General features: G+C 52.9%; 1 protein-coding gene across 1 annotated transcript in view; it reads left to right on the top strand.

The window, feature by feature from the left end:
• The first annotated feature begins 375 nt into the window (after positions 1 to 375).
• The window catches only part of LOC137442135 (cadherin-23-like), a 41,191-nt gene continuing 19,633 nt past the window's right edge, over positions 376 to 21,933 (top strand). Inside the window, exons 1-14 of the mRNA XM_068140482.1 lie at positions 376 to 399; positions 1,082 to 1,146; positions 2,751 to 2,988; positions 4,031 to 4,136; positions 5,531 to 5,658; positions 9,354 to 9,426; positions 9,686 to 9,802; positions 11,374 to 11,451; positions 11,706 to 11,770; positions 13,720 to 13,827; positions 15,662 to 15,851; positions 17,923 to 18,068; positions 18,615 to 18,834; positions 19,563 to 19,715. Of these exons, the coding sequence (XP_067996583.1) occupies positions 376 to 399; positions 1,082 to 1,146; positions 2,751 to 2,988; positions 4,031 to 4,136; positions 5,531 to 5,658; positions 9,354 to 9,426; positions 9,686 to 9,802; positions 11,374 to 11,451; positions 11,706 to 11,770; positions 13,720 to 13,827; positions 15,662 to 15,851; positions 17,923 to 18,068; positions 18,615 to 18,834; positions 19,563 to 19,715 (1,711 nt within the window). The remainder of the gene's footprint in view (positions 400 to 1,081; positions 1,147 to 2,750; positions 2,989 to 4,030; positions 4,137 to 5,530; positions 5,659 to 9,353; positions 9,427 to 9,685; positions 9,803 to 11,373; positions 11,452 to 11,705; positions 11,771 to 13,719; positions 13,828 to 15,661; positions 15,852 to 17,922; positions 18,069 to 18,614; positions 18,835 to 19,562; positions 19,716 to 21,933) is intronic.

Here is a 21,933-nt window from a genome sequence, read left to right as displayed (position 1 = left end):
AATTTTCTGCTCTTTCTTCTTTTTTTTCCCCTGCTGCCTCTCATGCATATTTAATATACTCATTAGGGGAAAGACTTTAAAACATACATCAATCTTGCCTTGCTCCTCCAGAGCTGACATGCTGAATATCCCACACCTTCCCCTGAAGGTGCTGGTTGCCTAGCTGTGACCAGCCTGCTCCAGCTTCAGCAGCTGGCAGTCCTGCTGCTGGCAGCAGCTTGGCTGGGAGCCAGGGCTGCCCGTCCACACCAGAGCATCTCCAAAGTCTTCACTCCAGTGGTGGACCTCCAGCATGTTCCATCCCCAGGTGGTGCAATGATATAGACAGTGGGATAGGGTGCACCTGCAGCGGGTGTGCAGATGACAGCAAGCTGAATGGACCTGGAGAAGTGGGCCCAGGTGAGCTTCTTGAGGTTTAGCAAGGACAAGTGCAAGGTTCTGCACCTGTGTAGGGACAAGCCCCCTTCTTAATGTAGACTAAGGGAGGATGTGATAGAGAGCAGCCCTGCAGTGGATGAGAAGCTGGACTTGAGACAGCAATGTGTACTTGCAGCCCAGCAGGCCAAAGGCATCCTGGGCTGCAGCAAAAGCAGTGTGGCCCAGCAGGTCAAGAGTGGTGATTCTGCTGCTCTGCTACTTGTAGGACTGTAGTGGGTTGAGGGGCACTCAAACGCTCACAAGGACCTCACCTGGAGTACTGCGTCTAGCTCTAGGACCCTCAACACAAGAAGGATGTGGACCTGATGGATTGGGTCCAGATAAGGGCCAAAAAGATGCCCAGAGGACTGGAACACCTCTCCTATGAAGACAGGCTGAGAGAGTTGGGGTTGTTCAGCTTGGAGAAGAGGAGGCTGCAGGAAGATCTTACAGCAGCCTTCCAGTACCTGAAGGATGTACGTTCTAGTACCTGAAGAGATGCCTGAGCTCCCTCACCATCCCTGTAGCCTTTCGTAGCTCACCAGTTCCGTGCTGGTGCCAGCTTGATGCTACTGCTGGTGCTAGCCCACTGGATTCCCTGGTGTGTGTAATGCAACATTGGCCATAAATATCTTCATTTACTAATTAACTTTTCTTTTTCCAGGCAACAGACAACGACGTGGGCATATATGGGAAAGTCAATTACTTCTTCAGTGATGACCCTGACCAGTAAGTGTGACAGAGCCACTGGCATCACTTTGAGTCTTCAAATTCCTCTTCCAACCTCTCTAAGAAGCCACATGGTAACTAAGGATGTTGGTATGTGCTATCTGTGAAACACCCTACAGAAACCTAGGTGGCCAAGACGACCAATGGCATCCTGACCTGCATCAGGATTAGTGTGGCCAGCAGGAGCAGGGAGGTCATTGTGCCCCCTGGACTCAGCACTGGTTAGGCCACACCTTGAGTCCTGTGTCCAGTTCTGGGCTCCTCAGTTTAGGAAAGATGTTGAGATGCTAGAAGGTGTCCAGGGAAGGGCAACAAAGCTGGGAAGGGGTTTGGAGCACAGCCCTGTGAGGAGAGGCTGAGGGAGCTGGGGTTGCTTAGCCTGCAGAAGAGGAGGCTCAGGGAAGACCTTATTGCTGTCTACAGCTCCCTGAAGGGAGGTTGTAGCCAGGTGGGGGCTGGTCTCTTCTCCCAGAAGAGACCAGCACCAGAACAAGAGAACACAGCCTCCATCTGTGCCAGGGGAGGTTTAGGTTGGATGTTAGGAAGAAGTTCTTCATAGAAAGAGAGATTGGCCATTGGAATGTGCTGCCCAGGGAGGTGGTGGAGTCCCCATCCCTGGAGGTGTTTAGGGAGAGCCTGGCTGGGGTGCTTGGTGCCATGGTTTAGTTGCTTAGATGGTGCTGGGTGATAGCTTGGACTTGATGATCTGAAAAGTCTTTTCCAACCTGGTTAATTCTGTATTCTGTACCTACAAGGAGCATCTGAAGGAGCTGGAGTGGTGTAGTCCGGAGAAGAGGAGGCTGAGAGGAGACCTCTTTGTTTTCTACAACTGCCAGAAGGGAGGCTGGAGTGAGGAAGGGGCCAGCCTCTACTCCTTGATGACAAGAGACAGGACTAGAGGAAATGGTTTCAAGCTGCACCACAGGATGTTTAGGCTGGATCTTAGGAAATAGTTCATCACTGGAAAGGTTATCAAACACGGGAATGGTCTGCCCAGGGCAATGGTGGAGTCACTGTCTCAGAGTGTTTAAGCAGCATGTGGACCTGGCACTTAAGGACACGGTTTAGGAAGGGGCTTTTATCAGGGACATGTAGTGATGAGAGGGAATGACTTTAAGCCTGAGGAGGGAAGATTTGGACTAGGTATTAGGATGAAATTCTTTACAGTGAGGGTGGTGTGACACTGGAACAGGTTGCCCAGGGACCTTGTGAATGTCCCCTGGCTCCGGTGTTCCAGGTGAGGTTGGACTAGGCCTTGAGGTACTTGGGCTGGTGGAACAGCCAGGATGTGGCTCAGCTGGTAGTGCATAAGACCCTTAATGGGAAGGTTGTGAGTTTAAGCCTGCAGTGGGCAGTAGTGTCCTCCCTACTCTAGTCATGAGGTCTGTGATGACAGGTTGGACTCGATGATCTTTGAGGTCTCTTCCGACCTTAGTGATACTGAATACTGATACTGAAGCTGTTCCTCCCATGGCAGGGGGAGGTTGGAACCAGATGATCTTTAAGTTCCCTTCCAGCCTCAACCAATCTACGAATCTCTGCTGCCACCCCATCTCCAGCATGTGGTCACCGTGGCTCTCACCTCTCCTTTCCTGTCCCCTCAGCTTCTCTCTGGACAAGGACACGGGTGTCATCCTCCTGACGGCTCGGCTGGACTTCGAGACCACCCAGCGCTACACCCTGACCGTCATTGCCCGGGACGGCGGCGGGGAGGAGACCACCGGCCGCGTCCGCGTCAACGTCCTCGACGTCAATGACAACGTCCCCACCTTCCAGAAGGAGGCATACCTGGGGGCCCTGAGGGAGAACGAGCCCTCTGTCACCCAGGTGGTCCGGCTGCGGGTGAGTGGCTGGAGTGGCTCTTCCACTCGGGGATGTGTGGCGGGGTGCTGGGAGCAGGTTAGGTCCCTGTGCACCCCTGCTGCAATCGCTCCTCCTGAAAACACTTCCTGCTGTAACTGGATGTGGTGCTGCTTCCCTCCTCCTCCTCCCCTTCTGTAAGGAAGAAGATGATTAGGGGACTTGAGCCATCTCCTTTAGGAAGAGAGACTGAGAGCCCTGGGGCTGTTTAGTCTGGAGAAGAGAAGGCTGAGAGAGGATCTGATCAATGCCTATCAATAGCTGAGGGGTGGGTGTCAAGTGGAGGGGGCCAAGTTCTTTTGGGTGGTGCACAGTGATAAGACAAGAAACAACAGGCTCAAGCTTGAACAATAGAAGATTTCACCTCAACATGAGGAGAAACTTCTTTACAGTGAGGGTGACACAGCCCTGGAATGGGCTGTCCAGAGAGGTTATGGAGTCTCCTTCTCTGGAGCCTTTCCAAAGCCCACCTGGATGCATTCCTGTGCAGACTACCCTAAGTGATGCTGGTTTGGCAGGGGGTTGGGCTAAAGGATATCTTGAAGTTCCTTCCAACCTGTAATGTACTGTGATGCCATGAAGTCCCCAGGACCTGAGGCTTTTTCCCAGGCCACAGGAGCTGCCTCCATGTCACCTTGCTCTGCCCAGCAAAGTCAGCAGGCACTGAGGGGAAGGGATGTTTGTTGTTGATGAAGCCTTGTGCTGTCAAGAAAAGATTGTTTGCTTCTTCAGCACAAGAATAAACTTTGCTATGATACGAACCCCAATGGATTTCCCTCCATGGAACCAGGCTGGATGAGTGCTGCAGGGAGAGAGGACAGAGGGGTCCAGCAGGTCCTCCCTGGAAGGCAGGATGGGAGGGCTGGTTTGCAGACCCCTTATAAGGACCCCATCTTCTTCCATGGTGTTTCCACTCTCCTTGGGCCCAGCTTGCAACTCCCATCCCGTTTTATCCTTCCCATTGCACTCACCAGCACACTTCCTCACTTCCTGTGCTCATTAACCCTCTCTTCTCATGCCTTAGGCATCTGATGAAGACTCCCCCCCAAACAACCAGATCACATACAGCATCGTGCATGCATCTGCCTTCCTTGAGTACTTTGACATCACAGTGTCAGAAGGGTATGGAGGTAAGCACTGGTCCTGGGCCCATGGTGCTCCTGAAGAACAGTAGCAGGCTGCACTCACCCTCCTGCAAGCAGTCATGACAGCAGTGATTCTCCTCCCTGCTGCTGGCAATGAGGCAACTTGGGGCATGATGGCCTGTACCAGCAATAGTGTGGCCAGCAGGACTAGGGCAGGGGTTGTCCCCCTGTACTGGGCACTGTTGAGGCTGTACCTCAAATACTGCGTTTGGTTTTGGATCCCTCCCTGCAAGAAGGACATTGAGGTGCTGGAGCAGGTCCAGAGAAGGGCAATGAAGCTGGTGAAGGGTCTGAAGAACAGGTCCGGTGAGGAGAAGCTGAGGGAACTGAAGGGAGACCTTCTTGCTGCCCCTATTACAGGAAGGATCTGGAAGTGGTAGAAGGTGTCCAGAGAAGGGCCATGAGAATGAGCAGAGGGCTGGAGCTGCTCTGCTATGGAAACAGACTGAGAGAGTTGGGGCTGTTCAGTCTGGAGAAGAGAAGGCTCTGAGGAGACCTAATTGTGACCTTCCAGTATCTGAAGGGGGCTACAAGAAAGCTGGGGAGGGACTTTTGAGGGTGTCAGGGAGGGATAGGACTGGGGGGAATGGAAAAAAAATAGAAATGGGTAGATTGAGATTGGATGTGAGGAAGAAGTTGTTCCCCATGAGGGTGGTGAGAGCCTGGCACAGGTTGCCCAGGGAGGTGGTGGAAGCCTCCTGCCTGGAGGTTTTTGCAACCAGGCTGGATGTGGCTGTGAGCAACCTGCTGCAGTGTGAGGTGTCCCTGGGCATGGCAGGGGGTTTGGAACTGGCCTAGCCTTGAGGTCCCTTCCAACCTTAACAATTCTCTGATTCTGTGAACAGAGGCTGGAGTGGGGTGGAGTTAGCCTCTTCTCCCAAGGAACAAGCTGTAGGGTAAGTGGCAAATGGCTGGAAGTTACACCAGGAGAGGTTTTAGTTAGACATTAGAAAAAAATTTCTCCCTGAAAGGGTTGTCAAGGCCTAGACCAGGCTGCCCAGGGCAGTGGTGGGGTCCCCATCTCTGGAGGGACTCAAAAACCATGTAGACATGGTTCTGAGGGACATGGTTTAGAGGTGACCTGGCAGTGGTGGGTTAATGCTTGAACCTGATGATACTAAAGGTTTCTTCCAAGCAAACCTATTTTCTGCTGCTGCTGCAGAGCTATGCTTCCTCGGGTGCACAGCTCGCTCTGGGTTATGCCATGCAAGGAGATCAGTAATGCTCAGCACCCATTTGTTTTCAAGGCACTGCCACCTCGAGCAGGCACAGTTTCCCCTGGGGACTCAGTGTGTAGATTGGGCCACCACTGGTGCCTGCCTGCCACCCTGCTCAGTGCATGGAAGCCCCTCTGACTGCCCTGCCTTTGCTCCTTGCAGTGATCAGCGTGAACCACCCCCTGGACTACGAGCAGGTGGCCAATGGGGTTATTTACCTGACAGTGATGGCCAAGGACGCTGGCAACCCGCCACTCAACAGCACTGTCCCTGTCACCATCGAGGTGTTTGTAAGTACCTGCTGACCCTGCCACGCTTTCCCTGGCAAGTATTCCACAGCAGTGCCACTAATTCATCAACGACCCAGCAAGACCCTCCTGCCCCATGCATGTGTGTGCATGGATTGCAGCCAGGTGTGTCTGATCTATGTACATGTGAGTCATGTGTGTCTCATGTACCTAATGTCTCATGCACATTGGTTAAAGAAGCGTTGCCCCTGGCACTGGGTAAGGTCTGAGTGACCAAAGGTGAGACTCCCTCTGAAAAGGTGTCACTACAGAGAAGCACAAACAAGATCTCCTGCCCCCCATGCACCTCTTCCCTCTTCTCAGCTGTGCACAGTGCACAAGAAACTCGCTGGAAAAAAAACATAGCAGGAGCCCCAGCTCACCATGGGGTGAGAAGCAGAGACAGGGATCAGGTGGACAACTACCTCCTGCCCTGGTTTTTGACTGAGGAGGTTGACTGAGTCCCCAGTGAGCCCTTCTCTCACCTCTCAGGGAACTCCTGCCCAGAGTGCTCTCCATGCCCATAGCCAGAGGTGCTCACTGCAGTTCAGATGTAGAAGAGAGAGAGCTTGGGCTGCATGCTAGCACTTGTAGCATTGGAGATTATCAGCCCCTGAATCAGTCACGGGCAGTTGCTTATTTATCTTCCCAACACCAGCTGTCCCAGCTGGACCCTTGCCTTCCCCGTACACCTCACGCACCAGCAGAGGTTCAAATCCCCTCACAGAGGGGTGGCTGCTGGGAGAGGGAAGGCTTCACAGTGTTCCTTGGGAAGATTAGATCGGGTTGTCACTTTGAGGCACACTGTGGTTCCGAGGGTGTCTGGAGGGAGGTATCAACGATGGAGACAGTTTGCTTGATAATCCGTCAGTCTCGCGGTGATGGGATCTAAGCTGGGCTGGCAGCAGTGTCAATCGAGGAAGGTGAAGAAGATGAAGTCCCTGGTGCTGTAGGATGGGAATGACGTTCTGTGAGCGTGCTTCTCCTCTAGCTTCTTCACCATGCTTGGTGGGGGGGAGCAAGGCAGTGCTGGGAGAGTTAATGGTGGCTAAATACATCCTTCCCATGCTGAACTTTCCCACCTCTTTCTAAAGACCACGCTTCAGTGGATCATCTCCTCCAGGGTGAGTCTGTACACTGGTGGGGTTTAAGTAGCTGTCACTTTTCCCACTCTCAACCAAAAGGCTTTTCTCTCAACTGGAACAAAAAAAAAGGGGGGGGCGGGGAGGGGGGGAGAGGGGAAGGCAGGAAATAGAAAGAAAATGAGGAGGAAGCATTTCATGACGGTACTTGAGCCATGAAAAGGCAGCACGAGAAGCGAGCGTGGAGGGAGGTGATTTTTTTTTTCCCCCATCCTTTGGTTGTTGGGTTTTAATAAAGAAGTCAAACTCGCCTTGTAGATTTCCCATTAGGGGACAATAAGCTTTTGTAGAGGGAGCTGCTGAATCAGAACTAACAGCACGCTCCACGCCGGGATCCGGGGAACTATCACCGCTAATAAGCTTCCAGCTTGCGCCCTGCCGCCACCGCCGCCACTGCCGCCCAGTTCGGGGCCATGGGCCAGCAACTTACAGCTGCCTGTCTCTGGAGAAAAAAGGGTTACGTGCCCAGTGTGAACATCTGTGTGTGTGTGAGCATGTTTTTGCTCAGAGAAGTGGTGGAGTCCCCATGCCTGGAAGGATTTCAAAGCTGCGTAGATGTGGTGCTGAGGGAGACGGTTTAGCGGGGACCTGGCGGTGTTGGGTTAATGGTTGGGCTTGATGGTCTTAAGGATCTCTTCCAACCAAAATGATTCTGGGATTCTACCTGTGATTCTCAACATCCCTGCTGATGATAGGAAGGCTGGCTGAGGATGAGGGTGTAGGGAGGAAGAATGAGGGTAAGGGATGCTGATTAGCTGGATATCCTCTCCAGTGGGAGCAGAAGACACATATTAGACTTATTCCACTTGGGAAAGACCTCTCAGATCCTTGAGTCCAACACTCAGCCTAACACCACCATGGCTATTAAATCATGTCCCCAAGTGCCATGTGCAAACTTTTCTTGAACACCTCCAGGGATGACGACTCCACCACCTCCCTGGCCAGCTTGTTCCAATGCCTGACCATTCTTCCTATACAGAAATTTTTCCTAATATCCAACCTAAACCTCCCCTGGCTCGGCACAGTTTCATTTGGGAAGGTTTGCAGTAGGGAGTTTTGAAGTTCCCACGGCTGAAATGGACAGCGTCCTTCTCAAGTAGAAAAGCCACACGTTGTGCTGCAGCCTGGTGCATGCCAGCTCTGGACAGATGGAAAGCCAGCCAGAAGCAAGCCCCAGCCTCCCCAGGAGCCAGCTTGCAGGGCTTTGGTGGTGCTGAGCACGGCCTGGTGAACTCAGGACCGCTAACAAAACAATGTGGCAGCTGCTCTGGCTTGCGTCCACCCAACCTGGACCATGGCACAGCTCACCTGGGTCTGGCTGCAGGTGGCATGTGGATGCACACTCAGTCTCTGCATTTCCTTCACCTTTAACTTGCCCAGCTCCCCTGGGTTTGTCCTGGGATGATGACCCCAGCTCCACTCTGAGGAGAAGGAGGGATGTTGAGGGCAGCACCTCCAGCAGCCGGCAATTTCTTCATTACCCTCGGAGGAGGAGCAGTGAAAACTGAGTGATGCAAAGGCTGATTAAAGACCACCTGCTTCCAGCAAGGAGAGCAGAGGATGGTAATTTAATTGCAGTACGATGGGCACCGTTGGCACGTGAAATTGCCTCAAATATCAAGTTTGGTGGCAGCAGGAGCAGCTGAGCCTGCAGGTCCATCAGCGGTCTCCAGGTAGAAAACATCTCCGGAGCAGCCCCAGGGAAGCAGCAAAGTCCGTAACGGTGTTTTAATGTCCTGGAAGCTCCATCCTTCCCTCTGTAGGTGATCAGGCTTGGTCCATTTGAGGCAGGTACTTAACATTGTTTAAACAGCATTTAAGGCCACCCTGGGGGAGCTTTAAACTGGTCCAAAATCTCTTCTGAGGGATGTTCCAAACAGTTGCTTCTGCCTGGTTTCACCACATCAGCTGTACTCACTTGGCAGAGACAGGTTGGGGGGGGGACCCTCTTGGTATGCAAACCAGCTTCCCCCCCTGAAAACGCTGTAACTGCTCTCCCTGCAACCCCCCCCCCACCCTGCCCCAGCATTCCTCCCCTTCAACAAGGGCACACAAAGCTCAACAGCTTCCCTGGCCAATCCAGTCTGTGGGCTTGCCTTGTGGTCATGGTGACCCAGAGCACTAAGCCGTGTGTGAGGCTGCTGCAAGATGGAGAAGTGGGTCTATGCATGATGCTGTTGTGCTTTATGTGGTGTCTTGAATCTTCTCAGAGCTTGTGGTGGAGGCAGGAGCAGCTCTGAGGGTAGTAGTGGTTCCTCACCTATTGCATACTGCCCAGGATGCTGTATGATGAGATACTCAGCATTGCCCTCCTTTTATGGTTCAGCAAAGTCCCTGACAACCAACTTACCTCTCCCACTGCTGCCTCTGTAGTGAAGATATGTACTCAGACCACCTGTGCCTTACTACTGAGGCCCTCTTACCCACATTGATGCTGTGAGATGATCAAGTCTTGAGATGCAGCTGGCCAGGAGCACCCCCCACACCAGATTTTTGCAGCTCTTTGACTGCTTTGCCTTTTTCCCAACCAGCTTCTTGACCTTCTTTTTGCTTCAGGATGAAAATGACAACCCCCCCACATTCAGCAAAACCTCCTATGTCATAGCCATCATGGAGGACATCATGGCAGGTATGGAGCATGGTCCTACACCTTCCCCAAGCTAGCAGAAGGATTCCCTGGGGATCTTACAGCCAGAATAGTGAGTTTCATAGCCATGGGAGAGTTTCATAGCCATGGGGTTAGGGGGCTGGGCCCCACTGTGCACACAGGTGAGAGGACCCCTTGGCCAAGTGACCTGCAGGAGTGGTGTGGAGGGACACAGCAGTTGGGTAAAGCTGCTCCAGGTTGCATATACTTCATCCCATCCCTCATTTCTGCTTCCCCCAAGGAGCCACAGTGCTGTTTCTCAATGCCACAGACTTGGACCGGTCCAGGGAGTATGGGCAGGAGTCAATCATCTACTCCCTGGAGGGCTCCTCGCATTTTCGGATCAATGCTCGCTCAGGTGAGCCTCTGTACACACTCTCCCTCTTCTCTTTTCAGTTCCCTCCCCTGCAGATCCCCAACTTTTCTTCTCCACCATTTTTCCTCTTTCAACGTACTCATACTCACATACTCATCCCTCCTCTGCCCCAAGCAGCCTGCTCAGGTGAAACATGACTTAAGAGAGTCACTGGTTTTTAGTCACCAAGCACTCCCTTCGTCACCATGAGAGAGAGCCTGGGCAGAGACATCAGTGGAAGCTCAGCTCCTGGTGGGAACAATATTGGACAAAAGGCTTTGGCTGCAAGAGCTTACATTAGCCAAGGAGCTGCTGCCTGCTTTCCCCTTTTGGCATCCTTTTTGGCTCACTATGGGCTGGAATGATCATGGGACATTGTTACTTGAGTTCCCACGGGAAGACACAGCACAAAGCTTGCAGGAGCTTGCTGTAAGGCTGTGATCCTTCCAGGCTCCATCTGTTTGAATCAGAAGAAAGGGTCTGTTTGTGAAGGATGCTGCCTATGATTTTCACCAAATCACAGAAGCATTCAGGTTGGAAAAGACCCTCAGGCTCACCAAGTTCAACTGATAACCCTACTCTACCAGGCTCACCCCTAAACCATATTCCCAAGCGCCACATCCAAACCACCTTTAAACACCTCCAGGGTTGGTGACTCCACCACCTCCCTGGGCAGCACTTTCCAGTGCCTGACCACTCTTGCTGTGGAGCAATTCTTCCTAATGTCCAGTGTGAACTTACCCAGTTGCAGCTTGAGGCTGCTCCCTCTTGTTCTATCATTAATTACCTGTGAGAAGAGACCAGCAGCAGCCTCTCCACGACCTCCTTTCAGGTAGCTGTAGAGAACCATGAGCTGTAGAGAACCCTCAGCCTCCTCTTTCCCAAACTAACCATCCCCAGCTCCTTCAGTCACTCTTCATCAGATTTATTCTCCAGGCCCTTCCCCAGTTTCCTGCCCTCCTCTGCACTCACTCCAGCACCAGTGTCCCTTTTTTAAACCTGTACCCCTCTTCACCTTACAACAGATGTTGACTTGCTGAAACGTGTCCAGAGAAGGGCAACAACGCTGGGGAGGGGTCTGGAGCACAGCCCTGTGAGGTGAGGCTGAGGGAGCTGGGGTTGCTTAGCCTGGAGAAGAGGAGGCTCAGGGGAGACCACTTTGCTCTCTACAACTCCTTGAAGGAAGGTTGTAACCAGGAGGGGGTTGGTCTCTTCTCCCAGGCAACCAGCACCAGAACAAATGCACCAGGGGAGGATTAGGCTGGATGTTAGGAAGAAATTCTTCATAGAGAGAGTGATTGGCCATTGGAATGTGCTGCCCAGGGAGGTGGTGGAGTCACCATCCCTGGAGGTGTTTAGGAGGAGAATGGATGGGGTGCTTGGTGCCATGGTCTAGTTGATTAGATGGTGTTAGGTGATAGGTTGGATTCGATGATCTCAAAGGTCTCTTCCAACCTGGTTTATCCTACCCTACCCTACCCTACCCTACCCTATCCTATCTCTAACCCTACCCTATCTTATCTCTAACCCTACCCTATCCTACCTCTAACCCTTCTCTTCTCCTCTGGCTGCAGGAGAAATCACCACAACGTCTTTGCTGGACCGGGAGGCCAAATCCGAATACATCCTGATCGTGCGGGCGGTGGATGGAGGTGTGGGCCACCACCAGAAGACAGGCATCGCTATGGTGAGTGTCTGGAGGAGCAAGTCCCATCTCCTCCAGCCACCAGCGCCTACCCAGGCCCCCATGCTGCCATTCCCAGTGCTAGCAGCCTTGCCCTTCAGCTGTGTGAACAGGTAAAGAGCTCTTGGTGATGCCTGCCCCCACTGCTCAGAGCCCTTGTGGAATGACAATCCCCAGGCTGTGTAGGCCTTTAAATGAGGCTTCTCTTTTTTTTTCTGGCAGACCATTCAGCCAGGAGCCACTTGACCTTCCAGAGCTTTGTGCAGTCCAGCTCTCCATACAAGGCGGTAATGGGTTCCTATTCCGCCCCCAGCACGGCTCCCTTTGTTCATGCCTCTTGAGAAAATGCTTAGTTGGAGAGCCTGCAGGCATGCTTAGTTGTTCCTGATGACTACTATTCACATCCTGCCTGGATCAAGGGTTTCCAACTGGTTTGTGATGCTTGGGCTCCTCAGAAGTTTCCGGTGGAGATGCAGGCCCTTGTTCTGCAGGTTGAACTCTATACTTTGTAAACCTCAGGCAGACTTGTTGCTTGCAAAGGTTTTGTCAAAGCCTTTGGAAATAGCAGGGATCCACCTCCTATTGCTCATGGCACCATGCTGGTGTGAACGGTTCTTAACATTTGGGTGCTTTTCTCCTGCCATGCTCCTTGGGTCGCAGGAGAGGTGTTCCACACAGCAGAGGGCAATGTGGAGGAATATTGTGGTTGTGCTGAGGAGATCCCTAAATTAGTTGTGCTGTGGGTCATCAGAAGGTGTATGATCCATGTAGAACCTCCCTATGTGGCCTCCCAGAGCCCTCATGGTGGCCTTGGCCAGGCAACAGCGTGGCCTGTTGGATGCTGGGTTCCCCCTGGGGGCTCCAGATGAGAAGATGTTCTCCTGATAGTTTGATTGGAAGGCAAACCAAGGGTTTTGCAACAGAGAATGGAATTAGGAGATAAAAAATGCATCTTAGTTCCTAAAAAGTCAAAAAGTACTAAAACCTGGAGAGGAGTGGGTGGCTGATTAGGTTTGTCTGCTTTCATTAGCAAGGAGACTCTAGGTCCTTGAGTGATGGACAGGATAAAGGTTGGGCACGAATCTTCCACCAGGGACCAGCAGGACGCCTTGGCTTGTGCCTGGGGACATCCTCTAGGGACTGTATTGTCCAGATTTGCCTCTTCTACCACGGGGTGGCACCAGCAGCTCAGCATGATTACTTGGGAGCAGAGTAGACCTCAGGAGGAGCTCCAGTGAGACACCTTACCGTGGGGGTAGCAGGTGCCAGGTCTCCTCCTTGCTCTTCCACTCCCTTTCCCTTGAACTGCAGCCCTTCCCTCGGGCACCAGTTTGCATCCCTCACCCCAGTGAAGCAACTCATTAAAAGCACACCTCGTGTCCCTCTGCTGATTTTAACTGCAAGGTAATAACTCCACATGAGCCAAACCACAATCAGACATCACAGAATCATAGAATGGTTTGGGCTAAAAGGGGCCTTGAGGATTATCTAGTTTCAACCTCCTTGCTGTGGGCAGACACACCTTCCCCTAGCCCAGGTTGCTCAAGACCCCATCCAAACTGGCCTAGAATAGAATAGAATAGACCAGGTTGGAAAAGACCTTTGAGATCAAGTCCAACCTATCATCCAACACCATCTAATCAACTAAATCATGGCACCAAGCACCTCATCTGGTCTCTTTCTAAGCACCTCCAGTGATGGTGACTCCACCACCTCCCTGGGCAGCACATTCCAATGACCAATCTCTCTTTCTATGAAGAACTTCTTCCTAAACCTCCCCTGGCACAGCTCCTCTTGTTCTGGTGCTGGCCACCCAGAAGAGACCAACCCCCACCTGGCTACAGCCAGGTTGGGCAATTTGTTCCAGTGTCTCACCACCCAAGTAGCCTTGGCTGTGAAGATCACAGAGATGTAGAATGGTTTGGGTTAGAAGATACCTTAAAAGATCATCTGGTGCCAAACCCCTTGCCACTGACAGACATTTTCCACCAGGGCAAGCTGCTCAAGGCCCCATCTAACCTGTCTTGAACACTTCCAGGGATGTAGCATCCACAACTTCTCTGGGGGACCTGTTTCAGTGTCTCTTCACCCTCACAATACATAATTTCTTCCTCATAGCTAGTCTAAACCTACCCTTCTTGAAGAGACTTGAACATGCATTGGGTACTTAGTGCTACTGTAGATCTGGGAGGACATTGCCATCCTGATGCAGAGGTGCTTGCTTACTCTCCCTTAGGTGAACATCACACTGCTGGACATCAATGACAACTATCCCACGTGGAAGGATGAGCCATACTTCATTAACCTGGTGGAAATGACTCCCCCCAACTCGGATGTCACCACGGTACGTGCAAGGCGAGGCAGCTGTCGTGCTGAAGGCCTCTTCTTTTCACGCAGTGAGGTTGTCACCCACTTGGCTGGAGCCAGGGAGCCACCTCTGAACCAGTCCCACCTCCTAAACAGCTTCCTCCTAATGGATGTTCACCTCCTAATCACCTCTAGTCGAGCACCATCTCTCAAAAGGTTTAAAAGGTTACTCCTGAACCTCCTCGCTGCTGCCTGTCCCCAGGCGTTTCTCCTTTCTGCTGCAATCTGTTTTCTTCTCTCAAGACTGTGTGGGCTTTGGCCAGATTCTCCTTCTCTTAGCCTCACCTGCGACCTCCTTCAAGGACCTCTCTGAAAGACATTGATTTACAGTCTTTCAAGTCCTGCTGGTGAAATAAAAGAGAAAGGAGAGAGGGAGGCTTGTACTCCATCACACCAGGAGAAAAATGATGGGCACGAAACGGAAAATAAATGAGGGGAAAGCGAAGAGAATCCAAAAAAATCACATGAGGAGGAAGGTGGAAAAAAGGAGTTGAATGGGGGGGGGAAAGAAATGTCTGGCAGCATAGCCAGGGCTGGTTTTCTCCCTCCCATGTGGCACCAGCCCCATTGCTCGGTGCCTGCTTGAAGTCGTCTTTGCTTTTGACATCCCAATTAGTTGCCGGGGAAATAATTACCACGTCACCCCCACGATGTAAATTCAGCTGCAGGACAAGCAGCAGGGGCTGGAGAAGTTATGAGAGTAATGAAGTTGGGTTTGTGGTTGGGGTTTTTTTTCAAGTGTCAACAGCCCCTGCAATTAAAAATGTCACAGGGAGAGCAACAAAGCACAGAGCGTCTGGTGAGGAGAGCGTTTCCGACGCGCGGCTGAAGCTCCTCCGCGTGCCTCTTGGTGCCATTTGTTTTTCTCTTTCTGGAGGGTGCCTGTTTTCTAGCTGGATTTATTTCAAGGGAGAGAAGCCCATCTGATTGCTGTGTGCTTGTGTCTCTCTTGTCGTGCCGTTGCCTCCTGGGCTCGCAGGCCAATTTGGGTGAGATTTAACACCTTGGCGGAGGTCTCGAGAGTACAAAATCCCTGCAAGTATCATGAAAATATACAGCTGTGTGGAGGAAGGAAGAGCTGCTTGCTGCTGCTGCTGCTGCTGCTGTGAGGCAGCCTGTCACAGGCTTCATAGGTTCATAGAATGGTTCAGATTGGGAGGGACCCTAAAGATCATCTAATTCCACCCCCCACAAACACACACCCTATGGGCAGGGACACCTTCTGCTAGATCATATTGCTCAAAGCCTCATCCTGCCTGGCCTTGAACACATTCAGGGAGGGAGCATCTGCAACCTCCATGGACAACCTGTTCCAGTGTATCTCTGCCCTCAGAGTGAATAATTTGTTCTTAATCTCCAGTCTGAATCTGCCCTCCTCAAGCTTCAATCCATTCCCTCTCATCCTGTCACTACAAACACTTGTAAAAATTCCCTCCCAAGCTTTCTGTAGGTCCTGCTTGAGGTACTGGAAATGCTGTCTCCCTGAAGCCTTCTCTTCTGCAGGCTGAACAGCCCCAGCTCCCTCAGCCTTTCCCCACAGGAGAAGTTCTCCAACCCTCTGATCATCCCTCCTCTGGACCTGCTCCAGCGGTTCAGTGTCCTTCTTAAGCTGGGGACAGCAGAACTGGATGCAGTACTCCAGCTCTCATGAGAGCAGAGTTGGAAGGGGAGAATCACCTCCCTCATCCTGCTGGTCACGCTGCTGTGTGAGCTCAGCCTCACAATTAGACGCTGATGAATCTCCAGAGGGCCTCACCCCACAAAGCAACTCCTGTCCTTGTGCTTTAATTTTTGCTGTGTCTCCGTGGCAGGTGGTGGCCATCGACCCAGACCTGGGGGAGAACGGCACAGTGGTGTACAGCATCAGACCTCCTAACAAGTTCTACAGCATCAACAGCACCACGGGCAAGATCCGCACCACCGGCGTCCTCCTGGACCGCGAGAACCCCAACGCCCAGGAGGCGCAGCTCATGCGGAGGATCGTGGTGTCGGTCACCGACTGTAAGCCCCACCTCTACCCTGCTCCTCTTTGCCACCATCACAGGATGTTAGGGGTTGGAAGGGACCTCTGGAGATCACCAAGTCCAACCCCTCTGCCAGAGCAGGTCCATAGAATCCAGCACAGGCAGCATCACTTCCCACCTGCTCCCTGCCCAGCCAACTTCACCTGCAAGCTGGGTCATGAGGATTCCTAAAACTCCACAGAGCCTTCCTGCCCTAAATACTGACTGCCACTCCAGTGGTGTGAAGCCTGCCCTTGGGCCTTTCCTGGCCACATCCCAAGGGTGTGTGAAGGCAGGATATGCTTGAAGGCAAGACTTCCCCCCCAGGCAGGACAAGGAGAGCCATGGAAAGGTCAGCAAGGCAAAGAGCCATGCAGGGCTCTTCACAGGATCATAGAATGTTAAGGGTTGGAAAGGACCTCTGGAGATCATTGAGTCCAAGGCCCCCAACCAGAGTATAGAATCTAGCACAGGTCACACAGGAACACATCCAGATGGGGCTTGGAAGTCTCCAGAGAAGGAGCCTCCACAACCTCTCTGGGCAGCCTGTTCCAGTGCTCTGTGACCCTCACAGTGAAGAAGTTCCTTCTCATGTTGAGGTGGAGCCTCCTGTGTTGTAGTTTCTATCCATTACCCCTTGCCCTATCCCAGGGTGCAAGTGAGCAGAGCCTGGCCCCTTCCTCTTGATCCTCAGCCCTCAGATATTTGTAAACATTTGTTAAATCCCCTCTCAATCTTCTCTTCTCCAGACTAAGCAGCCCCAGGGCTCTCAGCCTCTCCTCACAGGGCAGTGCTCCAGTCCCTCAATCATCCTGGTAGCTCTCCATTGGACTCTCTTCAGCAGATCCCTGTCCCTCCTGAACTGGGGAGCCTAAAACTGGATGCAACATTCCAGGTGTGATCTCACCAGGGCAGAGTAGTTTGTCTTGCTCCACTACCGCTAGAAACTGCTGGGGCTCAGGTTGTGTGGGCATCACCCTCCCCACACCAGCTTTCCCTTCATGCTGGTTTTCACATGTTGAGTTGTGTTTTGGGTTTTTAGGGGGTGGACTGATGCTCTTTACCCCTCCCCAAGGGAGTAAAGGAAAACACCCCACACAGGATTGGAAAGACTTGGAAATTTAAATGGGAGTACTGTTCACTGTATTAGGAGAGTGGTCAAAGAGAGGTTCTCCTCCCCCTCTACTCTGCCCTGGTGAGGCCACATCTGGAATATTGTGTCCACTTCTGGGCCCCTTGGCTCAAGAAGGACCTCAAGGAACTGCTTGAAAGAGTTCAGTGCAAGGCCACTAAAATGCTGAAGGGAGTGGAACATCTCCCATAGGAGGAGAGACTGAGGGAGATGAGGCTCTTTAGCTTGGAGGAGCTTTAGGGGGGACCTCATTCATGTTTATAAAGATGTGAAGGGCAGTGTCAGGATGACAGAGCCAGGCTCTGCTCAGTGATGTCCAATGACAGGACAAGGGGCAGTGGGTGCAAGCTAGTGTGCAGAAGGTACCATGTGAACATAAGGAAAAACTTTCTCACTGTGATGGTGACAGAACACTGGAACAGACTGCCCAGAGAGGTTGTGGAGTCTCCTTCTCTGGACACATTAAAAGCCTATCTGGACACGTTCCTGTGTGACTTACTCTAGGTGATCCTGCCCTGGCAGGGGGCTTGGACTGGATGATCTTTCAAGGTCCCTTCCAACCCCTAATGTTCTGTGATTCTGTGACATGTTTCAGTGGTGACCTGGCTGGCTTAACAGTTGGACTTAGTGATCTTCAGGGTCTTTTCCAACCAAAATGATTCTGTTTCTATATAACCTTCCCTTTGACCCCTTCCATTTTGGCATCATCTCTGCATAGTGCTAAGGCCACTGTCTCATCTGTCCTGCCACAGAGACAGAGACAAGGACAGACTGGTGTTGCTCTGGCTTTGCAGCTGCATGACACAAGTCAATATTCCCAAGGGCAGCCCCATCCTACACCACTTTCTGCATCTGGAGGGAGGGTTTCTCCACAGGGAAAAAGGGTAGGAACAGCTCAAGGCATTAACCTTGAGCCCCCTGTTCCTGGGCTCCGCAGGCGGGCGGCCACCCTTGCGAGCTACCAGCAGCGCCACGGTTTTTGTCAACCTGCTGGACCTGAATGACAACGACCCCACTTTCCAAAACCTGCCCTTCGTGGCTGAGATCGCTGAGGGCCTTCCTGCAGGCTCTTCCGTCTTCCAGGTGAGCAGGTCCCATTGCCACCATACGGGCAGCTGCTGCTATCGGTGGCTATCACCTCTGCCAAGCAGGCTACCCATGCACTCTCGCCATCCTCTCCCACTCCACCATCCCCTACATCCTCTCCATCCCTTCCAATCTCTCCATTATGTCCACCCTTTCCGTCCCCTCTCCACCCTCTCCGTCCCCTCTCTGTCCCTTCTCCACCCCTCCATCCCCTCTCTGTCCCTTCTCCACCCCTCCGTCCCCTCTGCCCTCTCCATCCACTCTCCACCCTCTCCGTCCCCTCTCTGTCCCCTCGCCATCCCCTCCACCCTTGCCATCCCCTCACCATCCACCATCCCCCCTCCATTCCTTCCACCCTCCCCATCCCCTGGAAATGCAAATGTGGGGGATGTTCCACCCCATGTGCCTGCTACCTATGCTCTGAGGGCTATTTTTTTCAGCCCAACATCCCTGGGGACAGAGAAATGCTCAGGGTTTCCATAGTGTGATTTCTACCATCAGGAGACAACGGGGCTCAGCCCTCCTCTTTGCTCTCCCCATCAGGTAGTGGCCATTGACCTGGACGAGGGTCCCAACGGACAGGTGACGTACCGCATGCAGGTGGGGATGCCTCGCATGGATTTCCTCATCAACAGCACCAGTGGCCTTGTCACCTCCACCACCGTGCTGGACAGGGAGAGGATTGCTGAGTACTACCTGAGGGTGGTGGCCAGTGATGCTGGCACACCCTCCAAGAGCTCCACCAGCACCCTCACTGTCAAAGGTGGGTGCTCCAGGACCCCTTCCAACCCTTGCCCAGCTACAGAACCCCCCTCTGGTCCCAAAAACCTGGATGACAGGGACACCTCCCCCTGGGGGGAGATGTGGCTCATATAGGAGACACTGAGACCCTTATTGTGTGGTCTAGCCCAGATTCAATGCATTTCTATTTATTGGCTTCACACAAGTGTGGTGGATAAGCATCATTTGGAAAGAAAATGTTCCTGGGTCCTCCTCAGGCCTGGGTTTGCAAAATGACACTTCTGGTCCTGTAACCCCTGCCATACACACCAGGAAATGCTGGGCTCATGTTGAACACTGGAACAGGTTGCCCAGGGAGGTGGTTGAGGCCCCTTCCTTGAAGATATTCAAGGTGAGGCTCAATGAGGCCCTGGGCAACCTGATCTAGTTGGGGATGTGGTCAGACTCAATGGGGTCTTTGGAGGTCCCTTCCAGCCTGGATCATACTATGATTCTCCTCTGAAGAGGGGAGGAAATGAGTCTGTGGTTGAAGTTGGTGTTTGCACCAGTTAGGCAGGGTTTCTTTGCACATGGAGCATGATTTGGGTGCACCAGAGACAGCCAACTACAGCCTGAAGCCATGGGGATTGGCCCTTACGGAAGGCCCACACAGCATTCTCTGGGATGCTCAAACTAGCAGGCAGGTGGTTTGGGGGAGCCCAGCAGGAGAGGCACCCCTCGGAGGCTGCTCAGCTCTGCTCCCTCTTTCAGTTCTGGACGTGAACGATGAGAACCCCACCTTCTTCCCTGCGGTCTACAACGTGTCGCTGCCTGAGAACGTGGCGCGGGACTTCAAGGTGGTCCGGCTCAACTGCACCGATGCCGACGCTGGGCTGAACGCTGAGCTCAGCTACTTCATCACAGGTAGCAACCCCCTCACCAGCAGCTGCGAAGGGGACCTTTGGCTGTGGAAAGGAGCGGGCTGCCCCAGCCCGCGGCCAGGGTATCCGGCGCGTCACCGTTGACTTTACCAGCCCCCTCCAAAGCTTGTGCAGTATCGCCCTCTGCTGAGGAGCCTGGCTTGGCTCTTCGCCTTGCTGACCACTGCTGGGCAGAGGGGAACTGGATGAGGTTCAACAAGGAGAAGTGCAGAGTCCTGCATCTGGGAAGGAAGAATAAACTGCAGCAGTACAGGTTAGGAGGTGATCTGCTGGAGAGCAGCCCCCTGGAGAAGGACCTGGGAGTCCTGGTGGATAACAAGTTCTGCATGGAACAGCAATGTGCCCTGGTGGCCAAGAAGGCCAATGGGATCCTGGGGTGCATTAGGAGGAGTGTGGTCAGCAGATCAAGGGAGGTTCTCCTCCCTCTCTACTCTGCCTTAGTCAGGCCCCATCTGGAATATTGCATCCAGTTTTGGGCTTCAGTGTTCAAGAGGGATATGGATCTACTTGAGAAAGTCCAATGGGGGGCTATGAGGATGATGAAGGGACTGGAGTACTGCCCTGTGAGGAGAGGCTGAGGGACATGGGGCTCTATAGTTTGGAGAAGAGAAGACTAAGAGGGGATTTAATGAATGTTTACAAATATCTGAGGGCTGTGGGTCAGGAGGGAGGGGACAGGCTCTGTTCAGCTGCACCCTGGGATAGGGACAAGGGGCAAGGGATAGAAACTACAGCCCAGGAGGTTCCACCCCAACATGAGAAGGAACTTCTTCCCTGTGAGGCTCACAGAGCACTGGAACAGGCTGCCCAGAGAGGTTGTGGAGGCTCCTTCTCTGGAGACTTCCAAGCCCCATCTGGATGTGTTCCTGTGTGACCTGTGCTGGATTCTATGCTCTGGCAGAGGGGTTGGACTCAGTAATTTCCAGAGGTCCCTTCCAATCCCTAACATCCTGTGATCCTGTGGAGAGCCCTGCTTGGCTCTTCGCCTTGCTGACCTTTCCATGGCTCTCCTTGTCCTGCCTGGGGGGGTGAAGTCTTGCCCTCAAGCATCTCCTGCCTTCACACACCCTTGGGATGTGGCCAGGAAAGGCCCAAGGGCAGGCTTCACACCACTGGAGTGGCAGTCAGTATTTAGGGCAGGAAGGCTCTGTGGAGTTTTAGGAATCCTCATCACCCAGCTTGCAGGTGAAGTTGGCTGGGCAGGGAGCAGGTGGGAAGCGATGCTGCCTGGGCAGGGCCTGGCTTGCACCGCAACTGCAGCACCTGCAGCTGGAGGCTGGGGAACCCCCTGGCCACAATTTGACTTGCAAATGGCACATGTGGCTTTTAACCCTCAGGAAGAAGGTAAAAATAGATGTGACACCAAAGAGTCATTTTTTTCTCACAATAGCAGCCTCATGTTCCAGCAGCACAAGCTGGGGGATGGAATGCTGGAGAAGCAGCCCTGAGGAGAAGGACTTGGAGTGCTGGTGGGGGGAAAGCTGGAGATGACCTGGCACTGTGTGCTCCCAGCCCAGAGCCAGCCTTTTCCAGGGCTGATCCCCAGCAGTGTGGGCAGCAGGTGGAGGGAGGAGATTCTGCCCCTCTGCTCTGCTGAGACCCCGTCTGCAGTGCTGGGGCCAGCTCTGGAGTCCTCAGCACAGGAGGGACATGGACCTGTTGGGCCAGAGGAAGCCACAAAGATGATCAAAGGGCTGGAACCCCTCTGTTGTGTGGCCAGGTTGAGAGAGAGTTGGATTTGTTCAGCCTGGAGAAGAGGAGGCTCCAGGGAGACATTATGGTGGCCTTTCAGTACTTAAGGGTGATCTATAAACAGAAGACAGACCTCTTAGCAGGACCTGCTGTGACAGGACAAAAGGTGATGGTTTAAAACTAAAAGAGGGAGATTCAGACTATAGACAGAGGGCAGAAATGTCTGACACTGAGGATGGTAAGACCCTGGCCCAGGTTGCCCAGAGAGGTGGTGGATGCACAACCCCTAGAAACATTTCAGGCCAGGTTGTATGAGGCTCTGAGCCAACTGACTGCAGGGGTGGCTGGACTAGATGACCTTTAAAGGTCATTTCCAACCCAACCCTTTCTATGATTTGATGATTCTGCACTTGCTCTGCCCAAGTCCATGTAAAATACAGCTCTTCAGGAGGTCAGGTGGAGACTCCCATAGCTGGGCTGACCCTGTGCCCAGGCTGCAGTATCCTCTG

Source organism: Melanerpes formicivorus, unplaced genomic scaffold, assembly GCF_026170545.1.
Source record: "Melanerpes formicivorus ecotype bairdi unplaced genomic scaffold, bMelFor1.0.p_v2 SCAF_6, whole genome shotgun sequence".
Taxonomy (NCBI): domain Eukaryota; kingdom Metazoa; phylum Chordata; class Aves; order Piciformes; family Picidae; genus Melanerpes; species Melanerpes formicivorus.
This window is presented reverse-complemented; position numbering and strand designations above follow the sequence as displayed.